Below are 21,565 nucleotides of genomic sequence, written 5' to 3' on the forward strand. Positions count from 1 at the left end.
AATACCTGCTTATGTAATACTTAGGCGTAGCTGGCCACCCAGGAGGAGCGTGTGGAGGGAGCGTGCAGGTGCCATGTCACGCAGCAGTTTCGGAGCAGCCTGTGCCCATCCTCGCCTGCGCGATGCTTCCCGCACCCGCAAAGGCTGCCTCTCCCAGCACCCATGGGTGCAGCCAGCACCGCACCTCCCGGCGGGGGGCACAGGGACCCCGCTCGGCTCTCGGATGCAGAGGACCTGGGCCCGCAGGCTGAGGAACCTGGCAGCTCCACGAGGCAGAGAACACCGCGAGGCAGCAGGAGCGGCTGGGTGGGTGGCAGATGGGTGTCAGCAGCCGTGCAGCGGGGACGGGCTGGGACCGGCGGTGGGCAGCCTCGGGCGATGGGCTGGGCAGCAGGCACGGGCGGTGGGAGCTGCAGCCGCGCGTCCCCGGCGGGTCAGCAGACGTCGGACGGCTCTGCCCGTGCCCCTGGGTCGCTGCCTCTATCGTCTCTCTGCCTCGCACCTCCAGCTCACTTCTTCTTCTGCCTCATACGGCTGCCAAGTATTCCTGAAGAGTTTTCTCATCAGTTGGGGGGAGGATAAAAAGGATTAAAGAGTATCGGATGTGACATTTAAAAACTTGAATCACCTTGTAGCTGCAAATCCACATCATTAACAAATCCATTTTCTCCTCTTCTATGGTGAAAGTATTTTTAAATTCAGACACACCAGCTTTAATAAAAGCATGTTCCACATGAAAGAAAAAGTTGCTTTATTTGTAATATAACTATTTCATTCTCTTCTCAAATATTTGCATAGTTTTGTTTAATTTCATAGAAACCCAAAATGGAGACGGCGATCATAGCGACTGATTTCACTAGAGACGATAGGTTTTACAGAGCGCTGCAAAATTCTACCATCGCCTGGAGACATTTTAATGCAGGAAAGATCTTTACGTTTCCAGCCTGCCAGTTTCAGTTAAGATTAATAATTACAGTCATAAATGCACTTCTGGTTCTTACCTGAACTGTGATTTTAACACCCAGTTTGGAGGTGACATCTTATTGTTTGTACCGGGCAATTTGGGGCAGGGTTAGAAATATTTGGATCAGCCAGGTCATTTACAGAAGATGACATCAGGGCTCATGTTTTGGTTTAACTCAATCTGTAAATACTTCGCTGTACCTCAAGAAGGAAAGAGTGGGAAATAAGAAAAAAATCTCTAGTGCTACGTTTATTTCAGCCATCCATGTTGTATTATATTTTATTCAATTTTCTTTTCATTGTTTCTAATTAGAGTTTGCTGGCTCCTCTGCATAAGGATTGTCAGGGACAAAACTGAATAGTATTCTGCAGTACACGACTTCAAACATACATGGGATTAAACGAGGCTTCGTGGGCAGTGATACTAATGGGTGTCTAAACGAGCGCATTCACTCGGCTTTGGGGGAATCAATACTGCTTGTGACTAAAACCAGTTGCATCAAAATCAGACGGAAGTCAGACTCTGCCCTCACTTTTACATCCATTAAGTGCAGGGAGGTGACAGGGGAAAGAGGCCATTATTCATATGGTGAATGTTTTCAGCCAGCCCTCTGAAATAACCACAGCACTGCAAAATTAATTACAGTTGCTTCTTTTTAAGCCATCACAAAAAAACTCCAAACCTCTAAAAACTGAGTACCATGTTTCCCAAGCCCACGGCTAAAGCTCTCTGCTGCCAGCACGTCTGCGAACTAACACTGGGGAGGGAAATGCCATTCCCATGGTGGATGCCATGCATGGCCCAACCTGGGGCCTCGTATCCACCCCTGGAAGAAAACTCTGGCTTCTTCTGCAATGGTTTTCCTTGTTTCTCTGGAGCTTGATTATCCTGGAAGGACAGAGTTCGGTCACTATCCACTCCAAGCTAGTGCGGCTGTACTGAATCTTCAAGATTTTAACTAATTAAAGAAATAAAGCAAAGCAACGTTGCTTTCTTCCCCCTCCTTGAGGTCTGGACCCAGAAAAGGCAGAGAAGCTTTGAAACTGCCATATGCAGAACTCCTAGACGGCTTGTTTTGCTGCTGGCAGGGTTTATTTTGGTGCAGGAACCCCCCCAAAGCACTCTGCGGGGTTGGCCGGAGGCACGGCCAAGGCTCCCGACTCCACAGGAAAGCTACCCTAGAGGTACTTCATGTAAGGGAATTTGTGCAAAAATCTCATGTGCTACCACAGCATGCAGTTCTCAAACATGTCAACTCCTTTCTGAAGGTTTTATTTTTGTTAAAACCAAACCTATTCATTCTCCAGCTCTCCATTCCCCCGGGTATTTGGCAGCCCCCTGACCAGGGGGATGCCCTGGGCAATGCGCCGGGGCTGCCTCTGCCACAGGGACTCCCTAGACCCGGCTCTATCCAGTCAGGTGCAGAGCAGTTTATTGCAAGGAGATCCAGCTCCACCAACAGAGATGATGCTGACCCAGTGGCGAGCGATGGTCTCCTCCAGTGCCTGGTTTGCTCATCAGTCTTCTGCAGATCCATCTCGTTCTCCCCAGGTTCCATCTCAAGCAGGTCAGCAGTTCCTGCTGCCATTATGGTAGAACGCTGCTCCTTTAACCCTGGTTCCAGTTTGGGGCTTATTCAGATGGTGTCGGACCAGAGCTTCCCACAGGAGGGTCAGGGTGGGTGTCTCACCCTGGGAATAGGCCAGCATGTTTTGGAGGAGGTGGTATACAAAAGAAAAAGAGCAAAGGCTGGCTCTTCCACAGAGCTTACAGCAAGTAATAGCATTACGCAGGTACTTAGCGATCTTGTCACTGCTATAATCCAGGCAAAGTCACAGCTGAGTCCTTATGGTGCTTTGATTTCAAAGCTCAATCCTTGTAAACAAGTTGGCTGAACTAAGGATACGGATAAAGGCAGTGGGAGGCTCTTCCTCTGCAAAGGGCAGAAAACAGTTTGTCTTGAAAAAATGAATCACAAAATAAGGCCTCTATTTAAGCAATTTCTTTCCAAAATTTTGGAAGAGATTTCATTTCCCCTTGAACTCAACATGAAAGCAGACATTATGCTTGGGTTAACAAGCACCAGAAGTAAAACCAATTAAAATTTTACCATCACTGAAGACAGAACTGACTGGTTATAACAGCCTCACAGACTTTTGTTGATGCGGTGATGAAACACAAATATTTATGAGCTGAACGCTGCCTCCAACATCATTCAGAAAAAGCCCTTTTTGTGCTCCAACCAACGGGTCAGGATTACAAGACAGGAGCCCTGCAACAGATAAGCGCTTCACCTCAGCCCTCCCTGCAAGGTGAACACCAGCAACTGTACTTTATCACCCCGTGTATCTCCATCAATGTTAGGCAAAAGCAAATAAAAACATGAGACAGGATAATACTGCTCAGTAAAGACTGAGAAATCTGGAGATAACTTTAAAGTGAAGAATCAAACTATTGCACAGAAATATGCAAAAGATAGCCTTATTTATGTCACGGCAATAAGCTGGTACAGTACTAAAAGGAACAGCCTTGAGCTCCTGAAAGAGCAAAAGAAGATCTCCTCATTTACAGCCGAGGCACGAGCAGAAACTGCTTGCCAGCATCTTACAAAGTCTGTGACCCAGCCAAGAACCGAGCCCAGATTTCTCGGTGGCAGTCCAGCATCATGAACACATCCTTGTTATCAAAGGAAGGCTGGAAAAAATGCCCTGGCAGTGGAAATCCATACAAGAAAAACCTACCTAATTACAAAAATATTCCTCCACATCTGTGAAGCCTATTACTACAGGTCAAGAAGAATTTGTCTTGTTGTCTCATAAATGTCACACATGCCTCACGCTGCTCTGTGCTACCTCAGCAATGCGTTGGTGGAGGTCCAAAGGGATGTGGGGAGAAACATGGCCACTGTGGCACAGTGCCCAGCAGTCAGCCCATGGCATCCTCCATAGGGCAAACAGGGACGGCCACCCGGGGTCAGCTGCAGGTCCACCTCGCTCAACGTCCTTCCTTCACTTTGCATAGCTGAGAAATGACCAACGCTAGCTAATACTCAGGAACAGGGGAGGAGAGGGGGAGAATCGGTGCACGCACAGACTGACTCTCACTTTCCCCGCTTCTATCAATGAGTGGGTTAAAGGCCTGCTGAGCTGGAAACCATCTTCTTAAAATCCACATTTTTCTCTTCCTTAAATCTGCCTGCTCCTTTTTGCTTATCACTTTCATGCATTTATCAGTCAATGACCCCTACAACTTCACTCAAGTTCCCCCAAATAAAAAACTATTCATTTATTCAGGGCTCTGCTGTCTAAAGGACTGTTCACCATTGCCTGCTATTATATGTCCAGTTACACCCAAGTTACACATTTGAGTTTAGAAACTGAAGTGTTTGTTTCTGTATCATTTGAAATCCTACAGCAACAGGTGCAGTAGTACTGTTACGTGGGTACGGCTGTAAATGAATGGTTTGAATTTTTTTTTACATACTCTATCACACACTTTTTATGTACAATAAAAAAAAGCTACTCAGCTTAATTTATGTCAAAGCGCACTATCGTAAAGCTGATAGTCCTCTGCTTCAAATGTCTATCTTTTTCATAGCCTCTTACTCCTACGAAATAAAAGGAAATAAGGAGTTGAGGGTACTAAAGCACCGTTTTCCTTTTAGGGAGGTAATGGGTCTCCATCATGGGACATACTAGGAACAGGGTAGATAAAGCCCTGTCAGGAACAGTTTAGGCTGACCCTGTCTTGGGGCAGGAGGACAGACTAAATGAACTCTTGAGATCGAAAAGGATGAGAAACAGCTAAATCACATGGAAAAATTGTTACTCAATGGATGGACAAAACTGAGCAATTAATTGGTTATCTTTGCATTTCTCTAAAAGAAAAGAGATCCTGTAAAGCCAAGTGTGGTCACACTGCTGTGGAACGCACTGCTCATATCAAGCATCCTATTCCCAAATTCACTGTCTGCGTCACGCACGTGCTCTTACGTACCGCTCGCAGAAGAAGGGTAGTTACAAACCTGCTAGGAAAATGATTCCTTTAGTTTCTATCATGATACAATCTCCAGTGCGTCCACAGAAGGCTGTGAAAGAATACAGCCACCAGAAACCAGAACTGCGCCAGTTATTATTTCAAGCAACATGTTACTTAAGAAAAAAACCCTCCAAAGCCTTAGGAGTGAGGGAGGAAAACCACTGCCCCCATGTGCTGGGTCGGTTCAATATCCAACCGCAGGAAATACTCTGAAATAGGAAAAAGTGCTGTATTCTTGCCTGGGACAGCGCAGGACTCATTGCTTTTGTTTCCTGCCCAGGTCATTCCCTTCTCCATATGGAAGAAGAAGGCACAGCTGCAACCTCTAGAAAATACAAGCAAGAAACCTCACCTTAAACTAATGGAAGGAAATTCCAGCTTGACCTCAAGGGAAGAACTGAAAGTTAGTTGAGATGCTGACCAAAAAATCCTTTACAATTACCATACTGCTTTTGCCCATTTATCAGTTTGCAGTTTTGTTCTACTTTCATAAACATGAACTTGCAGTCAAACACATTATTCAACGCATCTGCCTGGGTGACACAGGAATCTGAAGGCTGAAGTGTGTCGCAGAGCGATTCCTCACCCGTGGCAGCGGCTGCTCAGCTCAGTAACTGCCCAGCCCACCTCACCCCATATGTGCCAGACAGCAACAGCATGAGCCTCCCCGCAAGCTTCATGGGCAATGCAAGGAGTGCAGCACTTGGGAGAGGAACAGGAATTTGCTGGTGACCAGCAACAAGAAGGAAACTGGTTCGACGCACCGCAGGAAAGCAGGGAGCACGCCTGTAAAGCCAGGGAGCTTGTCACAGCGGCTTAAACAAACGCAGAACAGAAAACAGATGCTTTGGCTTAAATTCTACCGTCAGGGAGCACCATTTGTGCACTCACTGAAAAAAGCACACTAAAATGCTTGCAATAACGATGGAGACTACCAAAACGAAACTGTGCAGTACAATGTCAGAATGCAGGTGGCCAGGGAAAAATACTTTCAGTTATCACTCCCTGAACCTGAGTCGATAGGTAATATCCAGGGGCAAGTTTCCCGAGGTGTGAGTGCGGGATTACCCAGGCGAATTCTGCAGCACCAGCCTGACTGCGGGGAGCATCTCCCTGGGTGCCGCTTCGACAGCCGAGCTGTGAAAACTGGGAAGGCAGAGAGGCACTTACCGTAAAAAGCCTGTGGAGCTGAGGCAACAACGGCCGTGAGTTTCGCAGGGCAAACCTGCGGTGGCTGGGATGCGGTCAGAGGGGTGGCTGTGCCACCTGCCAGACCACGGGCATCCTGCATCACAGCCACCAGCCCGGGGCTGGGGACAGCCCTGCCTGCACCCCCCTTTTACCTGCCGGGAACAGCAGTGGTGAACGAGGAACAGCCGGAGTGATGCCTTCCTTGTGATGGACTTCAGACAGGGCTTTTTAAGTAGCTTCTTATTTCTAACTTTTCTGACTCTCCAGATGCGCAGGGAGTGAGGTGCTTTTGGCACACCCAGACAGCTCGGCGTGGGATAATTCGCTATACCCAGAAATGCGGGTGCTCACCTCTTGAGGAGGCAGCCTTTTTTGCATCGTCCCTCTGGCGCTGCAAATAACTGGGCAATTTAATAGCTCCAAGCACCAAGAAGCACAGTAAGAAAGTCTATCAAAATCAAGGGAAGGCTCCAAAGTGAGCTACAGCGCTGCTGCTGTCAGGGAAAGCTGCAGTCACCGCAGACCCCATGAAGGACAGGCACTGAAGTTCATTAAAGAGCTCTCAGCAAACACTTCTTGTGTCAGTCCCACTCTGGAGCTAATCCTCCAGCCTCTATCCATGCTGGCTGTATACCCGGTTCCTCTGGGGTATTTCGGAGACGAGCAGCTCTCAGGACAAGGCACGGCCTCCCTGCTCTGCCCAGGAGAAGGCCAGGTCCACGACACCAGCACCCTCACAGCAATGAATCGTGCCGGGGTAGAGCCCATTTAGAAGAGTTTGATTTTTTCTAACCTGTCCCTGCTTCACAAGCAGCAGCAGCAGATTCCAGCAGCTGAGCTCAGTCTATTAGCATTTTTCTGAGAAAACAGTGTTGGATCTGGGCTGCTTCAAGGAAAGACATGTTCATTCTTTTTCTGTTCTCCATCCATGAAGACAGTCCCCTCTGAGCCAGGCTTCCAGCGTGACCACTCCGAGTATAACACACATGCATCCGTTGAGGAACGGCTGGACGGGATCCTGCCTGTTACACACAGTCGCTTATCCGTCGTCAGTCCTCACTGAGAAGGTCAGGCTGCCTCCTTTCTCGCCTCTGAGCTTTTGCATTGAGCCCCACGCAAAGAGCATCCTTGTACTTGCCTTTAGTACCAGGGTGGTTGCACCCCCCCAGATAAACACAGATTGTGCTCGTATGGAATTATCCCCCATGGCAGCAAGAGGATTTAAATGGGGCTGAGAGCTGTGTACACTCAACACAAGGGCTGAGCCTTCCAACTGCCCATTTTCCTTTTCTGGGTTTTGTTTGGTTTTTTAGTTGGGTTGGGGTTGGGGTTGTTTTTTTCCCATACTCCTATGCCACAGACCGCACGTGTGTTGGGGATGGGGAGATAAACTGTGGCACTAGGTGAACAGGCAGGGGAGTGGGGATCGAGGCATTTACCACATCTGGATGCTACAGGAGAACATGGGAAATTATGTGTTTCTCAAATCTTTACAACTCTATGACTGCTGTCAAGCACAGGAGCTTGATCACAGCACGGGGAATTGGAGCTCACCCCAGAGGAGAGACAGGCTGCATGCAAACCTTCACCCTCAGCATCCCACTGTCTCACTGCAGCAACACAGGCTCCTTCCACGCTGTTTTAAATACTATTAAAATACCACTCTTACCACACAACACACATTAATGTGCACTAATCCATGCACAGGAATACCTTTGGCTGTCTCTGATACCAAAGTTATGACTGATGGTGCTCTTTGTACCAAAAAGCTTTTCCCTGTATTCAACTTCATCACAAGCAGGATCTTCTATGCTAAATTTATGCAAACAAATGCTATTTTGATTAATCCTTTTGTCAGCATTTTTATGACAATGGATATATACATAATGCAATGAATCCATCCCGCTGAAGGAAAAGGCAAGCATTTCTGAGAAAAATAGAAAGATTAAGGGAAAAAATATTCTGGTCTGGAATGACTGTCAGTATCTTCATAAAACTATTCATTGTTCCCTCCATTGGTGAAATTTATTGCAAATGAAGGAAAAGCAAACACAATTAAGGAGAAGCAGATAAGACTTTTACTGGCCACCCTCTGCGAACCACCCCTCGGAGTTTGCTCGCGCTTTACACCACACCGAAGTACTCCAGGATAACAGGGTTGGTTTCCCGCATGAGCTCGTGTAACACACGACCCTCAGCAGCAAAGCCTCCCTCTCTGGAAGATTCCCAAGGCCCTGATTCACCACCACACACATCTGTAGCATGCTAAGCTGTGCACTTGTTATCTCTGAGCTTTGAGAATCATGTCCCCTATCTGACTAAATAAAATCATATTACTGCTTCGAGAGACGTCACTGTAAGTGCTCGAAACCCAGGCAGATCATGCTGGTGGAGCTCCTCAGTTCAGCACCTTGCAAGAGAATAATCCCTTCAGTCAAGCCTTGAAAGACCAGGCTGCCAGCAAAGTTCAGCCCATTGAGCGTGGGATCTGCTTTGGGCAGAGATGTTCAGATGTCCTGAGAGCAGGACATGCCCCCCCTGCAGCAGCATTTCCCAGCACCAGCCACAACTGGTGGCTTTCTAAAGTGGTTTCTAACCCACAATTGCAGGCAGACCTGCAGCCTTCAAGATGGCTCCATCCTTATTTCTGACGAGAGTGCAAAGCAGTTTGCTGCATAGATAAGGCCAGGTGTCTGATTTTCGGGTTTTGGTGTTTTTTGGTTTTTTTTTTCTTCAAATATGCCATGACCTACTGATACGTGTCATGCGAGATTACAGACTCTGTGCACACGTCAAAATGGCTACTTACTTGGTCAAAAGGTCAGAATCATAAAGTTGTCCCAGGTCATAAATAAAAAGGCAACATCTTTCCTTAACAATTTTTATGAAGTAGTTAAAATTAGTGACTTTCATCAATCTGGTGACGCTGCACTAGCTGTTCAAGCTGGGAGATATTTTAGCAAAAAAACATTCTGCATTTGGAGTCCCCCATCCACGTGGCATAGCCCCAGTAACAGCATTTTTGACCTGGAAAAGTCTCTGCAATTATGATCCCATTACTGTTTCCCCTAATACACAAGAAAAGAGAAATAACTCTTCTAGTTTCGCTTTTGGCAACATTTTATTGGATTCAATGTAAATATAACCACCTGTGCAAAACCAGGAAACTCCCATCCAAAACCAGCTTGATTGCCAAGATGACCCAGCTGCAATAAAGCACCACAAAACACAACCCCCAGCCGGGGAAGGAAACATCGGTTTTCCACTTTCCTGACAGATGTGCACGAAAGGCCATCTCCCAAACCAAAAGAGGGACAAACTGCCACCTAAACATGGGCTTTTATATTTTCGTATTCCAGCTGAATAATACAATATAGAAGTGAGTTTCAATGCTTAATATTGTCATCTTTATTGAGACAGAGCATGAAAAAAATCTAATATAGGTCAGAACGGTTCCAAACATTTACAGCAATTCCAACAAACACCCGATGGATCACAACAGGTACGCTCGGCTGGTGTAAGATTAAAGAAGTCACCTAGAGTGGACAGCATTACTATCTTTGTCCATTGCAGAAGCCAGATGAGCTCATAAAGACACCTGTAAATATTTTAGACCAGGAAAGCTCTTTATTGACTGTTTCTAGGAGGTAGACACAGACTTGACCTTGACTGGAACCAGCTGTCATCTTCATCCAGTCACAGGCTGAGCTGCTCACACGCTATTATAAGCGTGTATACAGGTAAAAAGTAGTATATAATATATTATATTACATTTATCTATATGAATAATACCTGGACTTGATAAAACAAGCTTCCTCCAGCATATGTCATTCCATTAGCCTCTGCACCAATAGAACTACACAAGATGTACACTTCATAAACATGGTTACACTATTGTATGGGAAACAACAATACACGCAAAAACGGACACAAATCTATTTTTAGCCCACCGGGATAAACAAAAAGATCTACTAAGAACACAGATAGAGTGATTTTGCTATTACCATGCCCGGGAAAGCAGGGAGATAATGAGCTGTCACAGCCAGTAACAGTTCGGCAGCAGTGACGTGGCTCTGAACGGCCGCAGCAACCAAATAATAATGTTTACTTCAGCATTTCTGTTGAGATCAACTTGATGCCTCAGGCGATTTGGGGAAGAATCACTTAGTCAACATGCAAAATACAAATTCAACCAGAGGAAACTAATTAAACTGAGCACAAAAGACTTCTAAAATATTAAATAATGTCTGAAAAGACACCTTAGTACAGCTGAACTGACTGGATTTTGGAAAAGTCTCTGTTTCTCTGATCTTAAAACACTGGGGTTTTTAGGCCATCCAAGAAGTATGTTTGATGGTTAATCTCTTGCAATAAAGCCATCACTGGAGAAGGACATCAGGAGCAATACCTTCTGTATGATCCTTTCAAGTGACTCCTCTGCTATAATGATCTTACACTTCTATCAACCAGAAGATGTGACTGTAAAGGCTGAAAAGTCACTTTGAAGAAGTCTTCATAAATATTTTAATTGGTTTTTATTTTACAGGGGTTTGGAACTGGAACCATTTCACACTTTGAGACACAGAAGCATCCCGACTGCAACTTTGCTGAGGCTCTCCCTTTGGCTCTGCAGTGGCAACCACCACCCTGAACGATGGCTGTTGGTCATCCAAGACGCCTGCTCCAGCCATGCACCAGCCTGGCAGGCTCCAGGTGTGTGCAGGAAGGCGGCTCACACCATAAAGGGTCAGTGACTCCAAACCTCCCCTAACCACACAAAAGTATTCTTCCAAGTTAGACGCTGGCAAGTGTAGCAGGTATGGCTAAACGCAAACACGGTATTATCTTTTTTTTACTGATTGCCTTATGTCTCTACTAAGATGATGGGAAGACCTTCTTGTGGCCTTTCAGTACTTAAAGGTGGCCTATAGGAAAGAGGGGGACAATCTTTTTAGCAAGGCCTGTTGTGACAGGAGAAGGAGTAATGGTTTTAAACTAAGCGAGGGTAGATTTAGACAGGATTTAAAGAGGAATTTTTTTACAATGAGGGTGGTGAAAAGCTGATACAGGTGGCCCAGAGAGGTAGTGGAGGACCCATCCCTGGAAACATTCAAGGTCAGGCTGGATGGCGCTCTGAGCAGCCTGGTCTAGTTGAAGATGTCCCTGCTCACTGCATCGAGTAGATGACCTCTAAAGGTCACAGAATCACAGAATGGTAGGGGTTGGAAGGGACCTCTGTGGGTCATCTAGTCCAACCCTCCTGCCGAAGCAGGGTCACCTACAGCACACTGAATAGGACCTTGTCCAGAAGGGTCTTGAATATCTCCAGAGAAGGAGACTCCACAACCTCCCTGGGCAGCCTGGGCCAGGGCTCCATCGCCCTCAGAGTGAAGAAGTTCTTCCTCATGTTCAGCTGGAACTTCCTGTGCTTCAGTTTGTGCCCACTGCCCCTTGTCCTGTCGCTGGGCACCACTGAAAAGAGTCTGGCCCCATCCTCCTGACACCCACCCTTGAGATATTTATAAACATTTATTAGGTCCCCTTGCAGTCTTCTCTTCTTCAGGCTGAACAAGCCCAGCTCTCTCAGCCTCTCCTCCCAACCCTCAGCATTCTATGATTCTATGAGCCAGACACTCAGAAGCAATACAAAACTTATGCATCCTGATAAGTAGAAATGGCATTTAGTTACGCCAAAATATACTAGATAAAAAGTCAGTCGAGCTTAACCTCTGCTACATTCTATTCTTCCCCAAATTTCTCATCCTTTACAGAAAACACACTCCGGATGATTTGAGAGGAGGGGATCAGCTGAATTCAGGCACCCAGAAAAAGTCAGGGACAGTCCGGGGGACATCGTCCTGCCTGTGCAGCCGGGATCCACGCCAGGGTCGGGACGCTCCCGTCGTGGCACACAACCACCTACGCCAGGCTGCAAACCCCTGGAAAACAACAGCTCTCCTCGGAGCGCTGTGCCCTCGCCAGAAAAGAGCAGCAAACCCTGCGGCAGCGGGTTGACAGGGCGGTTGCTGCTGCCGGGGCGGGCAGCGGGATGTCGAGGGGTGTTACGGGTGTCACGGGTGTCGTGGGGTGTTACGGGTGTCACGCAGCCGGCCGAGCCTGCCACCAGGTGTCACCAAGCCCTCGGCGAACGCCGAAAACAACGCTTCAGCAGCCACTGATCACTCAAAAGGATGATTTCCACGCGTACCGCCAACGGAATCCGAAAAGCCGGCCACTTCCCCCTCCAGAACCCGGTGCTTTCAGTACAGTCGCCTCTGGATAATTATCTTAAGTTTGCAGCCATTCCTACAGCCTGTCAGCTTACAGAAAAAGAGCACCTAACCTCACCGTTCAGCTGAATTCCCATGAAGGATGGGGGGGCTCGGCGGTGTCGTGTGCTGCCTCTGAACAAGGCGCGCTGAAGCCTGACACAGCCTTTGAGGAAACCCAGTGTTGCAGCCTTTGCTTCACTGCCAAAAACCAACCCGGAGCAGTTACGGTGCAGATCTACAGAGGGCAACTGGTTTGGGTCAATCCCACGACTCCAGCTGAGGGGGAGTTAGATGTGTAAGCAAGGTACAAGACATGAGAGCTGAAGAGTACCTTGAAAAAAGGTGATAACTGTAAAAAGTACAGTTACCTATCCTGGTGTCTGCAGAAAAATACTGCTGAGACAGAGACTTCCTATGTCAATCCGAAATAACACAAAAGTAGGAGTGACAGAAAGAAAAATAGCTCAGATGGAGGAACAGTCTCATATCTTTGTGTACATGCATGGCATTTCTCCAGTCAGCACAAGGTAAGAACTAGAGAGGATATGAGTTACTAATACTTTTGCATCAGTTACAAAACTACCTGGAAAAAAAGAGGTTATCACAGGAGAGAACGTATCGCAGGCCCCCAGTGCAATGCCACGCAGGGAGGCAGGGACACACAAAAGCAGCACCCAGCACTAAGCCTGGGAACGCTGCCACCACGCTCGGTGCCTACAGACATTGCCACGCTTTGAACACGATCAATGAGGAAATATTCTTGCAGCATCTTGACACTGCTTCATCATGTGAAAGACACCCCCAGAGGGACTCAAAACTCCCTTTTTATTCTGATTTGAGCTGTCATGGATACCAATGTCTTTAACTGGGAACAGATCTTCCTTACTGGTCGGTAAGCCCCAGGTCCGTTGGTTGAAGCAAGCAAACCCTTGCAGAGTGGCAAAACTTAACAGCAGCCTTGAAACTGTCAGAATCATATGAAAATTAGGACTTTCTGTTCTTCCTCCCTCTCCGATTACCCATCCCAATGCCGGAGCCTTGTCAAACACCTCAGAACTTCTAGCATTCATCTGACAGGTCCGCATTTCACCATAATTTTTGAGATCATTGCTATAATGGCCACTGCAGGCACCATCACTGCAAATACTATCCATTAGGTTCAGGAAGGATGTTGTCCGTATCTGCATATAAGACAATCCCTGGAATCTGATTTTTTTTGCAGATGCTTCATTAGGCCATGCAGATGCTGAATTTGAGAGACAGACGCAAGACCAGAAATTTTTTGCTTTATTTTCAAGGCACCACTTTATATGTTATCCATTCCAGGAATATTTTCACTTTGGATGGCCACCAAAGCCCTAAATCCTCTAGATCGAGCTTAAGCTAAGATCTCCATACCAAAGCTGCAAGAAAACCTTCAAGATTTCCAATTGTATTTAAAAGCCGGAAAATCTTCAATTCAATGCAAAGCTGTAAGTAAAAAAACCTCTGATCTGTATTGATTTCAAAGGTGCTATTGAAAATTTACAGTCCAACCTTGCCTGATAGCAATGTAAAATCTCAAGGGTATTGTACAAGGTGTCAAAAAAACCTTGTACTCTAGGGGAAGCAGAGATTTTGACAGTCTGAAAAGCAGAGGTGCTAACTGCGGTTTTAGGACAGGCATATTGGGTGAATTGTTCCGGTAAAACCTTCAGAAGTGAGTGACCTCGGGATGTTCAGTTCATTTGTCACCAGCAGTCACAAATCTTGCACTTCTCTCTGGTATTCTGCAGAGCCAGGAAGATGCTGTACTCTGCACAAGGAAATGCACAGCATGCCTTTGAGCCCATGGCATGTTTCACACGACATATTCTGCTACGAAAAACATAACGCACCACGGAGATGCGCAGTGAGGCAGAAATGTCCCAGGTTTGGCCCTGTTCCCGCAGTGGATCAGGGCAGCGTCTTCCTCACAAGCCCAGGATCAGGTCCTTTGCATAAACAGCACTCAGAAACGGATGAGCAATTTTCTCAGTGAAGGTATCTTCTCCTTTGACAGCGCCTGGCTCAAACAAGGAAAGAGGGCTTGTGCTCTGCTTTCATTTTGCGTCTTGTTATCCCACTCTTCACAGTGAGCAGATGTGAGGAGGCTTTTCACTTTCGGGAGCATTCCTGCATGCAGACTGCATAGAAAATACTGCACAACACCAGACAACTGCCCAAATACATCAAAGTCCTATATCCTCTTATCCCTTAACCTAAAGATTAACCTAGAAGTAATTCCAGACCTCCTCCCCTATTGATTTTTTGTTTTTATTGTTGTACGATGAAACCCAGCTTTGTTAGCAGCATCAGTAGGGGAAGAACACTGTCACATCATTAAATCAGTGATGGAGACTCGGGAATCCTGGATTAAATTCCCAGCTCAGACACCCTTTCTCTGCACAAGCAAACACCAGCCTTTCCTGCCCCTTGCTTTTCCATGCGTTAAACAGAGGTGGTGATGGTTTCTCCAGCCCATAAAAGCGGGGAGGATGTTTGGCAGTGCTTACAAGAAGCCACATCTCAATACAGCAAAGGGCAAAGTGAATGCCTGACCCACACTGAAGGCAATTGTGGTTTTATCAATGGTGAGGCACTGCAAGTCAAGAGCTGTGACAATACACCCTAAATCATACAGGATTAGTACATTGTGTCAAACAAACCTATAATTAAGCAGCTTTAATATGTTAACAGTTTGGAATCAGATTAGTGTTGTATTAGGCTAATAGAGTTGGTTCCCATTAATCCAGATCAATTGCTCAACTCAGTTTGTTTTAAGATTTTTTTTTCAGAAATTTAAAAACATAAATCTAATTCTCAGCAGAATGTGCACATGCTGTAGGGCAGGATGAATTCATCAAGATATCTGGGCACGTGGATAAACCAAGTGCAGTTTAACTGGTTCAACTGCACAATGCAGAACTAAACCCTCTAATCCCCTGTGATGAGATTTTTGTGCTGTGCGAACGCAGAGGGGACCACAAGAAGAGACAACGTGTCTGGGCAGCAAGGTCCCAAGGCAAACGGCATGGAGCCCCGTGGGGCTTAGCACACCCCCAGGGCCAGTATTAGAGCCCAGCACCACCTTACCTCACAGGCACAAGTGACCGAGGGAATGCTGCTTTTGTAGACAAAAATGCAGGCATGTAAGGCACAGATGAATATAAAATCTCCTGCCCAGCTTCCCCATGCTATCCAGGCTTTAAATATGGGGCTCTAGGGACCACGCACATCACGAGAGCAATGCTGGTGTGTCTGCACATGTTCATCACGAATGATCCCAAAGGCAGGGCTTGCACTACAGCATTTTTTCCAAGCCAGCGCAGAAAGGGTCATTATTTTCCATCCATAGATTACTCTTAAGGATGTCTACATGGCAGCATCCAACTGAAAGAAACTGAACACTGGCAGAAGGAAGCGGGCCAAAGGCCAACCCATATTGCTAACGACCTGTACAGCACCGACGAGATTTAATCCAGCCTCGGTTAATGTAGCCTGCTCTTGGCACATCCAAACACAAACTGTGGCAGTGACATCCTGCCCCGTTTAGGTTTGGTATACATTTCAAACTTGGAGGTGATGCTTCAAATCCAGATCCCTACATCCATCCACACACGCACTCTCTACTTAATTTCTCTATATATGCACACGTGCGTGAGTGTAAATATATATATACTCCCTACATATTTTCTGCAATTTATACATAGATGTATTCTATATAGCAGCAGGGCAATGGCAAGATTTTACTTCTTTAGTTGATCTGGCTAAGGCAAAAATCACACATAGATGCAATCTCTTTTAAGCCAATTCTATATCACTTTATACTCACAAAACATGGAATAAGTTTAGACAAAATCAATGTATACTTGTCTTAAACTGGATCAATTGCCCACATTTTTCTATATCACTGCAAACAATTCATTTTAACAGTTAATTTAAGCTGATAAACAACGCAGTTTCTAATGAGACAACTTCTGGAATTATTGTCTACATTCAAGGTAGCATTCAGCCAGCAAGCGAGAGATCTGATTTACATTGCATGAGTACTAGTGAGTCACCCAAGCACCATAAAGCAAACTACACGTGCAGAAGTTAAGTGCCAAAGAGCTAATTCATCATACCCTTTCTGAGACAAACCCTGCAGTGCAGAAGGCAGGATGCTGTAGTCACCTGACATGTGGACATCGAGCTTTTATTCATGGTCAGTTGCTATTCTCAGTACAGAGTACCAGGCCTTGAGTTACAAAGCATAAATCCTGGTCCACAGTGTTTATGCTACTGGGGACAAAAAGTCTGCTTAGAACTATTGCTGGTAAAATGTCAGGCAATGAGCTATCCGTGATGGAATCACATGGAGACGATGGGCTTTGTGCTGAGAGTAACACAGCAAAATACAAAATGTAAATAGGTTTGGACGGCACTGGTTTTTTCCAAAGCCTGAAGCTCAGCACACAACACTAAACAGGAAAACCTCTTGTATCTGTTTTGTTTATGCTGGAGTCATAAAAAGCAGTTAGATATTTTTTGTTTGCTATTAAGTACTTATTGATGTGTAGCTCACTAAGATGAAAACATTTTACGGCAAAGACACCAGCAGAACACAATACTGCACCGAAGCAATATGGTATAAACACTTCTCTTCACATCTACTGGTGTTTACAACACAGAGCAATGAACGACACATAAAAACCACGGCCATGGGCACTCACCTTCAAGGGTAGCTTTGGTGACTTGTCAATAACATGTATTTACCGACCATTTTGAAAGCAAACAGGAAAGCCTGAGCTGCAGCTATGCTGGCGGACAGTTCAACGGTGCAGCTCCACCTCCCCTCACTTTTGCCACTTTCTGCTGGCCAGACATGTTTTCACTAATATTAGCTACAAAACTCGTACCGAACAGTGCTGCACATGGGTAGCTTCCCCTGAGGGACAGGAGACTCCTCTCAATTTGGGAACGCACCTTTGGTAGGGTGCACTGCTCCTCATGGCTCTGCCCCCACAGCCGATACAGAGGTGCCTGCCCATGAGGAGGCACTGTGCGAACCCACTCCCCCCACAGACCCCGGCACGTCTCCCAAGATGACCTTGTGAATCACGTTTCTTCCCAAGAGTGCCACCCCAGCCTTCGCTCCTCCTTACCTTCCATTTGCATCAGCCATGCACACACAGCCAAGGCTGCAGAGCTGCTGGCTCCTCGGTTTTGTCTTTCCATTTCCAAATGCCTCAACACTTCTTTGCTGTTCAGCAAGTAAAGCCACATGTCCCACTGGGACTGGGACAGCAGTGCCATCAGCCATATCCTTCTGAAACCTCCTGGCTTCTGCTAACAAGGGACAGCGGTGGGAGATGATTTCCTGAGAGCTCCCCAAGTGCTCTCGAGACAGCAGAAGACCCATCTTCCCTTCCCATCAAGAGACCAGCTGACTGAGGCTCAAGAGGAATTGCCATTGATTCTCAAAATACACTACAGGTCTATACTAGACATTTCATTTTCCATTAAAATTGAAATAATGCATAAAACGATGCAGCTGGAAAGGAATTTCCCAGAGAACTATTACTGTGCACACATGTTTTTCCCTTAAAACTTTGATTTGTCACAAATAATTGTAGACAGGGAGGATGACATGTTCTGTACAGAATTTTTTCACATTGTCAAAATCCTTTTTCTGAAGTTTTCAAAATGAACAGTTTTAGTTGAAAAAATACTGTGTTACAAAATCTTCACACACACACACACACACACAAAAGAAAGTATAATGGATCAAAATCAAAATACTTCAGTTGACCAGATCTGAGTTTTGTGGTGTTGGTACCTTTTTCAAGGCAAACAGACTTTCAAGATTTCAACATTTCTTCCTGACTCAAAACAGACAAAATTTTGGCAGTCTTGCCTTTTTTTCAGTGAGACGTGAAGGCTGTTTCACACGTGCCTTTGCCAAGTGCCGTTGAGGAAGAAATCACCCTCACGTGTATGGAGGGCAGATTTTTCCCTTCCCATGCCCCACACTCTGTGAGAAGCCCTTGAGAGCACGGTGGTGGCTGTAGAAGGAAAAGCCCGGCTGCGGTGTGCAGAGCCACCCTCTGCCCCATCCTGTCCCGAGGGCACCACAACCACCGTGCTCAGGGCTGGAAGCCACCACGAGGGTCACCAAGTCTCCTGCTGCCGAGGAAGCACCGTGTCGTCACTCTCATAGATTTCATAGTTTTCTCGCAAAACTAGCTTTGCTTCCTTTCTTCCCACCATGCTGGCAGAGGACTCTTGTCCTCTCAAGGGCTGCAGTGTTCCTCTAACCTACCGTGTGCCGATGGCCACACAAGGCTGCTTCATTAGCTCAAACAGCTGTTCTCCCCTTCACGTGTTTAAAGAGCAAAGTTAAAGTGTGCCCATTACACCAGAAAAACCAAGCCAATCCCTCTTTTGTCTCCCTCTTGCACAGCAGCCTCCATTTCTCATCACAGCAGCACTTTTTTGCACCTTTCCTTGCAATCAGAAAACGGTTTAAAAATCAAGCACCAGGCAGGAAAGCTTTCCCTGGCCACCTCTTTCTCTGTTTTTGCAAGGTGTCGCCCAACCGTAAATGTTTATCTTCCACAAGTAGTGCCTAACCACCACAAATGCAGAATATTTCATCCTTTTCAGTGTGATTGCTAACAGATTTATTACTTCCATTTATTACCTGCCCTGTAACACCATTAAGATTAATTCAGTTTCTAGTACATTGAGAAGCAGACCACGGTGAGGATGAGTTTCTCCCAGAAATCAGACTTCCAGCAGTGGGCAGGGACCCCCGACAAGCACCCCGCTATCCGCTCCAGCGAGCTGGCTGTGGGCATCCACCACACCCCAGCGTCCAAATGCCTCAATGCCCAAGGGGAGACCAAAAAGGCACCACAAACCTCCTGGGCTTCACACTCAGCCTGGCCAGCACGGATTTGTTTTCCTCGTGAGCTTCTCCTTCTGCACTTGAAACAGGTAGGAAATGCGGTCGCGCCACTGCAGCCGGGACGCTCATTACACGGGGACCACGAAACCCACAGCCAAACGTTTTATCCCACACAGAGGCAGAGGTTGCGGCTGCCACACCCAGCCCAACCTCCCCCCTTCGGCACTTACGTGTATCGTTTGAGGATAATGAGCCTTTAAATCATTGCTTTTAAGACTCTGCCACTTTCAGTAAATCAGATGGGGTCTTGGTTTGGTTTTGTATTTGGGAAAGGAGAAGGAGGGAGGCTCTGATATTGCTAACACAACAACAACAAAAAGATCCAGAGTCAAAATAAACCATTTGCTTATCAATATCAGAAGCTTGAACTAGCATTTTATTTGTGTTTAGATACAGTGACAGCATTCAGGTGAGACTAACAATAAAGCACTAAGTGTCACAGACTCAAAAGTGTTGTTTTCTAGGTAACAAGGCATTTATGAAGACAAATCTGCATCACAATTTCATTCATACTCAAATCCAAGCGAATGAGTTGGCATAACTGACAATTCCATCTTTTTGACATATTTGTAATTTGCTTTGAAAAATTAATACAAACACAAAGTAAAAACGTTCAACATAGAGGCTGAAGGAACACACAATCAACGTCTCCCACTCCCCGCAGCTGGAGGCGACACTTCCCCTCAAACACAGTATTTATCTTGGCATTTCTAAATCAGTTGCTGTTATTACCAGATTTTTTCCTAAAGACATGCCAAGGTATAACTTTCCAAATTACTGGCTTCTGCTCCTTAGTTACCTGCAACATCCATCTCCCACAAACATCAGGGCAGTCACGTGGGGCTGAAGGCTGGAAGCGTGGGCACCATTTTCCCCATGAACCCCATGGCCATCAGGATGCCACGGCTCTGGGACTCCTCCGAAAACACACTGCGAGAGCTGCTGCCCGTAGCAAAGGGGTCGAGATCACAGGGAGGGGAAGAGAAACCAAGGCACGGAGCCGTCACTTCTCAGGGATCACCCCGGAGAAGACGTGGGTGAGGCGTTCTGGCCATCGACCTGACCGATGACAGCTTTCTCCCACCACCCCAGCGAGCAGGCTGTACGATGACTACACCACCTTGCACGTGCCTACGGCCGCTGCAGAACATATTGCTTAAACAAGTGCCAATTGTTTGGCACTCGCGAGAAATTCGGCCAAGCCCCGTTAGAAGATGCTGTTTGGAATCATGCTGATGTGTCATCCTCTTGCCACGGTATTTTTAGATATATATGTGATTTCTAGCCCTTTCCATGCTAGAAAAAAAAATCCCACTTTGGCCATGACAGGCACATGTTAAAAAAAAGCAGCCACGTAAGCATCATTGTACTATGAAAATGTAGCAAGCGCTGGTACCCTTTTGCTGTAAAACCGAGGGAGCAGACAACCAGAGCATTTGGGTCCAGATCCTCCTTCAGGTACTGACTTTAAACACTTCACAACCGCTAAAGCAGCACAAGGATTCCACATGCAGTTCTGAACTTCTCCCTAACCTTTGTGGTGGCATTAGCATAAGGCAAGGAGACATATTTTGACTCCCATCTGTGCAAATCCTCCCTGTGCTGCAGAATCAACATTCTGTCAACCAATTATTTTATGCTGTATCACAGCACCGGGGGGACGGGAGGGGGAGATGAGGGGGAATCATCACACCTACAATCAAAAGAGCAAGGTTTTGCAACATAGCATGTACTAAAGATGTCTGTCTTAAGTCAAACTAGCAGCCATATTTTATTCAAAAAGCATGTAAACAAATCTGGCACATTCATTATAAAAAAAATTGTGTACCTAGCATGTTCATCACATTTCAGATATTCCATTCCTCCCTCCCCACTGAGCTCCATGGAGACAAGTCAATCACAGTTAACCATCTGGTAATCCTTCGCCCAGGCTGTGCAGCTGCTACCTACCATTTTTAATCAGGGCTATGTCTTCCATTCATGCTAAATAGGAGGCACGAACAGCTGCTTGGCCAATGCTTTCAAGCAAGAGCTCTCTCTCTCTTTAGTATTCCTGGCTTCTCTTCCTTTCAGCTTTACATTTTGCCCATGTTTTACAAGTTTTCACTAAAAAAAAAAAAAAGAAAGTGA

General features: G+C 46.2%; 1 protein-coding gene across 3 annotated transcripts in view; it reads right to left on the minus strand.

Moving 5' to 3' along the window:
• SYNPR (synaptoporin) overlaps positions 1-21,565 on the minus strand; it is a 113,091-nt gene that overhangs the window by 67,863 nt on the left and 23,663 nt on the right. Inside the window, exon 2 of one of the 3 annotated variants that reach the window (XM_075432937.1) lies at positions 21,386-21,541. The exons of the other annotated variants lie outside the window; for them this stretch is intronic. Within the exon in view, the coding sequence (XP_075289052.1) occupies positions 21,386-21,388 (3 nt within the window). The 5' untranslated portion in view covers positions 21,389-21,541. The remainder of the gene's footprint in view (positions 1-21,385; positions 21,542-21,565) is intronic. 3 annotated transcript variants of the gene reach the window in all.

This window comes from Opisthocomus hoazin, chromosome 11, assembly GCF_030867145.1.
Source record: "Opisthocomus hoazin isolate bOpiHoa1 chromosome 11, bOpiHoa1.hap1, whole genome shotgun sequence".
Taxonomy (NCBI): domain Eukaryota; kingdom Metazoa; phylum Chordata; class Aves; order Opisthocomiformes; family Opisthocomidae; genus Opisthocomus; species Opisthocomus hoazin.